This window comes from Myxocyprinus asiaticus, chromosome 21 (assembly GCF_019703515.2).
Source record: "Myxocyprinus asiaticus isolate MX2 ecotype Aquarium Trade chromosome 21, UBuf_Myxa_2, whole genome shotgun sequence".
Taxonomy (NCBI): Eukaryota; Metazoa; Chordata; class Actinopteri; order Cypriniformes; family Catostomidae; genus Myxocyprinus; species Myxocyprinus asiaticus.
Window position 1 is genome coordinate 15,512,947 of NC_059364.1, and position 9,554 is coordinate 15,522,500.

At 35.5% G+C, this 9,554-nt stretch overlaps 2 protein-coding genes across 3 annotated transcripts in view; one reads left to right on the top strand and one right to left on the bottom strand.

The window, feature by feature from the left end:
• LOC127412380 (ribosome-binding protein 1-like) overlaps window positions 1-8,524 on the top strand; it is a 34,286-nt gene extending 25,762 nt beyond the window's left edge. The window contains exons 22-29 of one of the 2 annotated variants that reach the window (XM_051648688.1): window positions 208-279; window positions 531-626; window positions 3,925-4,008; window positions 4,142-4,222; window positions 5,100-5,177; window positions 6,753-6,842; window positions 7,816-7,959; window positions 8,051-8,524. In XM_051648688.1, coding sequence (XP_051504648.1) covers window positions 208-279; window positions 531-626; window positions 3,925-4,008; window positions 4,142-4,222; window positions 5,100-5,177; window positions 6,753-6,842; window positions 7,816-7,959; window positions 8,051-8,089 — 684 coding nt within the window. In that variant the 3' untranslated portion in view covers window positions 8,090-8,524. Of the gene's footprint in view, window positions 1-207; window positions 280-530; window positions 627-3,924; window positions 4,009-4,141; window positions 4,223-5,099; window positions 5,178-6,746; window positions 6,843-7,815; window positions 7,960-8,050 lie in introns of both variants that reach the window. The other variant, XM_051648687.1, reaches the window with a different exon arrangement.
• Window positions 8,525-8,747: 223 nt separating this feature from the next.
• cfl1l (cofilin 1 (non-muscle), like) overlaps window positions 8,748-9,554 on the bottom strand; it is a 7,670-nt gene continuing 6,863 nt past the window's right edge. The window contains exon 4 of the mRNA XM_051648709.1: window positions 8,748-9,529. Within this exon, the coding sequence (XP_051504669.1) occupies window positions 9,417-9,529 (113 nt within the window). The 3' untranslated portion in view covers window positions 8,748-9,416. The remainder of the gene's footprint in view (window positions 9,530-9,554) is intronic.

The following is a 9,554-nucleotide window of genomic DNA, read 5'->3' on the forward strand; positions in this document are numbered from 1 at the left end:
AATTGAAAAGTTAACCCAGTATAGGCTAAAATAGAGATGTAGCATAAGTGCAAAACTTTAAAATAGTTTTACATTCACATTTTTGAAAATTGTGATGGACTCTGATTTTTGTGTGGAGTTTGGAGGATCATTCCACTACTGAGGGATACTGAGTGCAAGTTTCAGCCTGACATTTTGCCAACATGTCATTTTGTCTTGTTTTCTTAGGCACTCAAAAAGGTTCAAGAATTAGAAGAGACAACAGAGAGTTTGAGAGCGGAGAATCAAAGCAGTCAACAGGTACCACTCTCACCTCACCAAGACAAAGACAAATCTTTTCATCATGATTCACTTTCAGATTAGCCTACTTTAATCAGCTGTACCTAAATGAGTGTTTCCTCACTGAGCAACATTTGATTGTCACGTATGCAGCAAGCTAATTATTTGTTTGGTAAGTACTCCATTGATTGCAACTGAGTTTGTAAAGAAAAACACACTAAAAATTCTTACTGACTCGAGTCTTGTATATACATTTGTTCATTTGTGTGCAGCTGAAGGACAAGGTTATTTTGCTAGAGGACCAACTAAAGGAACACATTCAGTCAGCTTCTACGGACAGCCAGAGCCAATCTGAAGAGATGATGCATGTGAGGGAAAACTCCTGACTTGAGGCCTATTAACGCTTACAGTGATGCAAATTGCCTAACAAAATGCTTATTTTTTTGGGGTGTACAAAAAAAAAAGTCCCTCAGATAAGCGAAAAAAGTGGCATATACTCATGTCGTTCACAATTTTAATGCAAAATGCAACCCATCACTAAACTGTAACAGATCTGTTACTCTTTAAGATCTAAATTGTTTTCAGTTTTTGCTGTTACCAGCCCTTATGTCATGTAACTAGCTATTGAAGAAGGCTGACCGTTTGCATTTTGAATAGATGCATAAAATGACTAGAACTTTATTGAGGTTTTCTACCTGTTGTGATCAGTCTGTTTTCCCTCAATTGTAGGGGTGAGTAAAAATATAGATTTTCCGATGCGTCGCAATCTTAATTTGAACAATCTCTATATCAATTCTTAAATCCCAAGATCGACCTTTTACTCTGTGCAACCCTCTACACAATCAAAGGAAGTCATATGCGTATGCAACCAAATTCTGCACGATGCAAATAAAATGTAGATATTTGGCAACTGGCTGATAAATGTTCAGACTTCACTTACCAGTGATTGTGTAGTATAGTGGTGAATTATGCAGCAGCAAAATCCTTTCACTGCATGATGAGAGTAAAAGTTGTTCTGTGTAATGTGTGTCCAAAGACGAGATCCACTTGATGCATTTGTCATTGAATAATGTCACTTTTAATACCCTTTCTGTTCTTTAGAATCAGTTGTTGATCAAAAACAACAAAAAATAAAAATGTAATTCTAATCATGCATGGCACAGATGAGATAAAGCCATTGAAGTCTCTCTCTCGTTAACATGCGCTCATTTAGAGACGGTCTTTACAGAACAATCGGTTTTCTTAAAGAGACAGTACCGGTTTTAGCATGTGTTCAACAAATCAGTGTAAATACTTGTAAATGGTACAAATTATGCAATTAAACCATAATTAAGCAATAAAGCATGAGAGGCCATCATGGCTAAAGGGCGTTTTAGGCACATTGCGAAGCGGAGTGCCTGCAACCCCTTCAGCCTTGACTATGTTCACAATATGAGACAGCCTCAAGTATTTTATTGCTTTTATAAAACGGTCACCACATAATAAAAATATTAAGGACACAATTCATCCTTCTGCAAGAAAATATAGTCTCAAAGTAAACAGTAAATAGAACATTGCTTGGCTACAAGAATAACTGTCAGCTATGGGTGCAGCTGAGTGATACAAATAAAAAGTTCCATGAAGAGGTCAGAGCTGTGCTTTATCATGAATAAAGCACAGCTGTTGACCAATCAGCATCCAGGACCGGAGCTATCCATGTTATAAACATGTAACCAAACTAGGGCTGTCGATTTAATGCGTTAATTCGGTGCGATTTAATTATATAAACAATAATCCTGTTAAAAAAATTATCGCAATTAATCATATCCCCAGACCGTAATAAGGAATGTTCCTTCCATATAAGGAATTCAAACATGAAGTACCAACTGTTTTCTACAGGGGGCAGTAAGCAAAACTCACTGTAAAGGCAATGCGCTAGTAGTGGGAAGATCGGATCATTTTATTGACTTGAATCTTTGAGTCTCGTTAAGCAAAATGAACAAATCTTTATTCAAGTCGTTTAGTTAATTTCGTTCATTTGAGCAGAATTAAATAAAAACGTTACATTTTCAATAGCCAGATGCCCCCCCAACATGTCTACTTACGCAAACTTTGATTATAGTCCCAATAAGGAAAAATTGATAATGCAGCCAAGGACAAATTATGAGAAACAGAAAGATTAGTTCATCTCTGGAATCTTCTTGTCGGAGTCATTTGTTCTTTTGTCACTGCATTGCGTATACGGCTGTCACGTGATAAAAGAACGAACGACTCTGAGTCACATAAAAGATTCGTTCAAAATGAACAAATCGTTCATGAATGACCTATCACTACAACGCGCAGCTCTAACAGACAGAGAACAAACCACACTTACAGAGGGCAGACAACACAAGATGAGAACATGCTCTTGCATACAAACACAGCTTGATGGAGTGCAAATCCAAAAGGCAGTGATCTCAAGACGTGTTTTTCTAAGTTTTAAACTTTATCTTGACACAGCAACCTTGTTGTTTATGACACAACGCAACCAAGATGCTCCAAAAGCGTCCGTCTGATACATGTGTACATTGATGCGTCCTTAGACAAGCCCTTATAATAAATCTCGGACTGGTTGACGAATTAAATTGCAAAATGAACTGTTGGTCAATGATAAGCTTATGTTCAATAATATGGAAATAAACTATATTGCATTCTAAAGCCACTTTTTGTTTTGTCTTTTTTTAATGATTAACTTGCCTAAATAATGTAATGCATTTTAATTGTATTATTATTTATATATATGATTATTTAAATAACTATTTATAATTATTTAGTCATTATATATTAAATTATTGTTACTTGAGGGGCTTTATCAGCAAATATTTATGTATGCCATTAATTGCGATTAATTAATCGCCATACCATGTAATTAATTCAATTAAAAATTAATCAATTGACAGCCCTAAACAAAACATAATATATGCAATATTATATCATATTTATTGATGGAAAACATGAATTTGTTTATATTTAAAAAGCCAAAATGTGACCAAAATGATGAAAAACTAATTAAATGTAATGAGTAAAATTTATTATTTTTGTGAAGTATGTAGTTAGAAGGTGCCCTGTATATTTAACTTTATCATTTCATTCATATGTAAGCAAAAGGGACATTATAACTCAACTGAAATATACCCATATGAATCGATATTGAATTGAGAGCTTGTAAATCGTAATTGAAATGGGAAGTCTGTATCAATACCCAGCCCTACTCAACTGGCCAACCTTTGAAAACTATCATAGCCCATTATGATGTTTTTTTTTCTGTTGCTTTATTGCCGTCTTTCTCTGTTTGAAGCTCTCTCTTATCCAGCTCTTTGTGTCTCGGTGGTTTCTTGTTCTAAGCATTATTATTGTTTTCTTGCTTTAACTGGGGACTCCATAGCTATTAGCGTCAATCAAAAGTTTTATGCTCCTCAAAATTATTATAGAAATCCTCGGAGCCCAATGAGTCAGTAATTGAGTCTGTAACTACCGGTTTCACAAGATGGCACCAATAAGCTATGCATTGTTCACGTAAAAAATATTTCAGTGCGAAAAATTTGTGCTTGTTGTGAATAGGCTTTAAATCAGCTTCACATACATATGACCATCTAGTGAGAGGCTATTTATGCCCTGGCATTTAACAGTTCCTTTGCTTGTTTTCAGTTAAAGCAGCTTTTATCGGAATCGGAAAGACAACTGAGTGCAGCCCAGAAAGAGATTCAGACACAGAGGGAGGAGCTTTCACAGGTCAGTTACCTTTTTTCCCCCCTGATGTCAAAACCATATGGTGAGAATTTACACCCAGAATTCTAATAGTGTTACCCTCAATCCTGTGCCAACAAAGAGGTGGTTTTTCTTGAGTGACTGCTTTCTTTTTCAGGTCAGGAAGCAGCTTGGTGATGTGACACTGCGAGCTCCGGGAGTGGCTGAGAACGGGCAGCCTGAGGCGGAGGAGTGTCAGGTTAGGGTGCGACGCACAGGGGCACCTTGCACACCTTACTGAGCAGCACTAGATATACACTGCATTTGTGGAACTGCTAGCTGTAGTCAGTGGCTGTGTTCCAAAACCTAATGATGTTGATGATTCCCCTAAAATACTATCTAGTTAGGAATCTCTCTAGGTTTTGAGACACAGTCTCTGTCTCTATCACTTAAAGGGCAGTTCACCCAAAAATGAAAGTGCTGTCATTATTTGCTTGCCCTCAAGTCAGTCTAAACCTGTATGAATTTAATTTTTATATTAGGAGATATTAGGCAGATTAGTTTTGGCTAATATGTGTTACCCTCAGTCACCATTCACTTTCATCTTTTTACATACAATGATGACTAAGGCTAAGCTTCTGCCTAACATCTCCTTAAGGGTTCCACAGTACAAAGAAAGTCATACAGGTCTGGAACAACATGATGGTGAGCAAATGATGACAGAATTGTCACACTATCCAGTGCTGCTAATAAGGGGACATCGAACTTATAATTCCAACCATTCATATTTCAGCATCTTGTTTCAATAGCTTCTGTTAACCACGGCAGCTGTTTTCACATATGAATATCTGCACTTCTGGATTCTTACCTTTTTAACCACTAACATTTGTCTCTTGACTTTTGCATTTAAAAGATCTTACTGCTTGCTTTTTGAAGTTTTAGTCTTGTTGCTACTGATTTTTAATTTTCAAAATGCACCAGTGAAGCTTTTGTGTTGGCTGGCATGGAAAGGTTTTGTAGCAGCTACAAGATGAATTTTGACCTGTAATGAAATGTTATCACACTGTCTATCTCTGATTTTTCTAACTGCGATAACAGTTTGGACTGACATGGTTTAAATATGTGTTGTGGTTCAGATCCAGGCTGAGCAGATGGTGGAAAAACTGCAAAGTGAACAGGCTCTAAACCATCAGCTGTCTGCAGAAGTAGAGCAGGTACATCAGTAGCCTAGTTTCCATCCACTTTTCGTGCTATTTTGTTACCGACAGTGAAAATGCGTAAAACATTTTTTGCCCAATTTGCCGTCTTCTGCCTGTTTCCATTCAAATGGCCTTTTATTGATAAAAATGGTGTGCGTGATGACATCAAATCAAATCACTTTTATTGTCACACAACCATATACACAAGTGCAATGGTGTGTGAAATTCTTGGGTGCAGTTCCGATCAACGTAGCAGTCGTGACAGTGATGAGACATATACCAATTTACAATAACATCAAATTAGCACAACACAATTTAATGTCTAATATATACATAATTACACACAACAATATACAAATAATAACAGACACTGTACAGTATACAATACGCACTATATAGATACACATTATTCAATAAAAAAAAGTATATATAGTAGTATATATAGAATGTACAGTAGGTTGTATTGTACAGTATTGTACTGTATTGACATTCAGGCTGTCGGTTGATAGTAAGTTGTTAAGAGAGAATATAATATAATAATAATAATATAATTTATGACAGTCCGGTGTGAGATATAAGAGTAAGAGTAATCATGCCTAAAAAAAAACACTTTGTCGCATAAGTTTTGGTTTATCGCAAAAGAAATCTGCCCTTAAGCCATTTCCATACAGAAATGTGTGTGTATCGCTAATTGTGTACCTTTCGCCTCCCCTAATATTTTTTCCTCCTAAGTTTTGGTAAAATTTATTATTTTATTTAATGCTTTATTCATTTGGTAATTTATTTAATTTAATACAGGGAATTTTGCTGGGTTTTTTTCAAAAGTAAGCTAACAATTTTATAGAATCGGGCTGTTAGTGTTCCAAAAAAGCACACTGATGCTTTTCTCCTAGTATTGTGTATTTATTTTTAATTTAAAACATCTTTGTGCATAGAAATATGTTTTTTTGTTTTTTTGTATTATGGGCTAATTCCATGACTGCCGTCTATTATTTTGAATGGTGTGGAAAAGCAACTTTAATAAATAAACGGATGGATTAAATTAATCGCAAACAGTGGCCATTCATTTGTTTTCCGTGCACTTGTCGATGTGCATGATATGAGAGATTTGTGGTGGCCCTCCTGGAAGTGTCATGTTTGCAGCATCAGATCTGTGCAGGTATGCCGTTAAGATCAATCCATAATCACGTACAATAAATTGGCTTTCAAGGATGTATACCTTGTCGTCATGATTAACACAGGCTAACGATTGTGGTAAATTCTGTCATGTGAGACTATATTTTTGTGTTAATGCCAATTTTTTTTCCAAAACAGTTTTTCATGACATCTGAAGTATCGACATAGTTTATGCACTAGAGTTAAATGAAAAAATTATAAATAAATATGTCGACACTTGTGAAATTATCCATCAGCTTTATTTTGATGCGCTAAAACTTTTTTCGCAAAAAATCCTTGGATGGAAGCATAGTTAGTGTTCATGCCCTTTAATTACATTAGCAAGTTGAGCATCTGGTTCTTTGTGTATCTTTCATTTTAAGCTCATTATTCATCCACTTTGATGTCCGTCCCCTCATTCTTCCTAAGGTGCAGGAGACCCTCAGAAACCAGCTTCAAACCCATATGGAACAAATGAAGTCAGCTGGAGACACTGAAGCCATGGAGGATGTTGCTCAGATGAAGGTACTGTGCATTTTGGCTAGGGATGCATTGATATAGAAATTTTGGCCTATGCTAATAAATATGGTGTGGCCGCTCACCAATAACCGTGTTGAAAAAAAAAAAAAAAAAAAATCAGTTAAAGGGATAGTTCACTCAAAAATAACAATTCTCATAATTTACTCACCCTCATGCCATCCCAGATGTGTATGACTTTCTTTTTTCTGCTGAACACAAACGAAGATTTTTAGAAAAATATTTCAGCTCTGAAGTTCCATACAATGCAACTGAATGGTGACCAGAACTTTAAGGCTCCAAAAAGCACATAAAGGCAGCATTAAGTAATACGTATGGCTCCAGTGGTTAAATCCATATTTTCAGAAGCGATATGATAAGTGTTTGTGAGAAACAGATCAATATTTAAGTCATTTTTTACCATAAATCTCCACTTTCACTTTTACATTCTTCTTTTGTTTTTGGCAATTTGCATTCTTTGTGCATATTGCCACCTACTGGGCAAGGAAGATAATTTATGCTGTTATGCTGCCTTTATGTGCATTCTGGACCTTCAAATTTCCAGTCACCATTCACTTGCATTGTATGGACCTACAGAGTTAGAGAAAAAAAACTTTGTTTGTGTTCAGTAGAAGAAAGAAAATCATACACATCTGGTATGGCATGAGGGTGAGTAAATGATCAGAGAATTTTCATTTTTGGGTGAACACTAAAGCTCCATTTTACTACTACAGCTGAAATCACTCATCATAAAATGAAAATGAACAATGAATACAATAGAAAAGATAGTCTTTAGTGCTTTTGAAATCTGGCATAGATAAAGTGTGTAGTGTTTGAATAAAAAAATAAAGTATTATCTGATTCCAATTAACTCCTGTATCCTTAATTTTGTCCATTTAGCCCTTCTACCTTCTCTTAAACTTTCTTGTTTAGAAATTTAGATTCTGCGTAAAGCCCTAATATTCATGAATTGGTGTTTTAGGAGTGTCTACAAATGGAGCGAAAGATGACTAAAGATTTAGGCCAGGCAGCCACCAAACTCCAGCAGCTGCTCAGAAACAGTCAGGACCTACTTGCCAAAGAAAAAGAAAAAGTCAAGACCCTGCAGGATCAGTTGCATGAAAGGGTAAATACAGCACAAATATTAATACAAGTTAATAGGGGGAGCCGCTGCATGGCTACATTAACATCATTCTATCTTACTGTGGTCTTTTCAGGAGAGTAGTGGAGAGGTGAAGGAAGGCACTTCTGTTTGAGGAGGAAAACACTAAACATTTTGCCAAAAATTGCCTTAAGATGACCAAAATGAAGCATTCTGGGAAGTTTTTTCTTTTTGTTGTACTGTAGTCTTGGGAAAAAATTGCACTTTTTGGATAAAACTTTTTTTATTTAGGAGATGTGCTGGAATGATTTTTACTTTACACATTCCAGGTAAAATCTTATGGCTGTGTCAGAATTATTCCTCAACTGCCTTATGTTTTCTGAGTGCTCCTGCATTTCTCCCCCTGATGTCAGTGTTAAAAGGGAAACCGTATGTACATAAAGTGTACATCAGTTAGTGCAATTACTTGTAAGTGAATGAGTATGCATACTTTTATGGAACATGGATAAAGAATTTGGAATGCCCTCTCTGTAGCTGGTTTAAAGACCACTGTATAAGTTTGATGATTAATAAACATACCTACAACATAGCTTTTAGTATTACTGTCAGATTCCTTTTAAAATTGGTTTTTGGTATTTTGTGGCTGGTTTATCTGTTTGAAAAAGCAATGGTCTCTTTTTACTAGCATTGGAGGTGGACAGTAATAAATATATATGAACTAGTAATCGTAGTGCCAGCATCAAAGTCAAAATATCCCTTTTATGAATCTGAAATATGAAATCACTATCTGTTAAATCATGTCAAGTCTGAAGGATGTTGAATTATGCTAAAAGCTATCAAGTTTTTATTTTCTATTCATTGAAACAGGAAGACTGTTTTAAAGTGGCTGTTCATTTAGACATGGGTCCGTCTGGACAAATTAAAACATTCAACCACAGAAATATTTTATGCTGAACAAAAGATGTATGCTTTGAAAAATAAATGTTATAATGCAAAAGCCCTATGACAGTAACTGCTTTAAAATATTGTAAGGTAAACCCCTGATGCAAAGTTAAAACAGATATTTCACAATCACACAATACATGATTTAAGTATACATTTGTAACACAGTTGTACTAATTGTACTAATTACTAATTGTAACTTTAAAAACAGTGTTTCTGTCACTATACTATTCATTGATGTTTTAACATTTAAAACCAACCCTATCTGCTGAATAATGCTACATTGGTGTATAAGGATAAATATGAGTTGTTCTGACATGGCAAAAAAGGGTTTGCTAACAGTGCCAAACTGAACTCTCATACATGCAAAAGCAGTTACAACTTTTGACACTTCAAATATTATATTGGGAATACTTGGCATGTCAAATATTTGTATTTCATTAGACCAAGTTTATTATACCTGAAAAGATAACATTTCTGCAAGGTAAAAATTTTTATTTTGACCATCTAGTCTGTAAAACCATTGATCAAGGGGAGTTTTACACACTTTTCCCCTCCACAGTCTTTACTTTGCCTCGCCCACCAAGTTTCTCCACAAGACATGATACCTGTTTGTCTGCACAGTCATTCACTTGCCACTCGAATTTCAAACCTGAGAATAAAAAACAGAGGCTTAG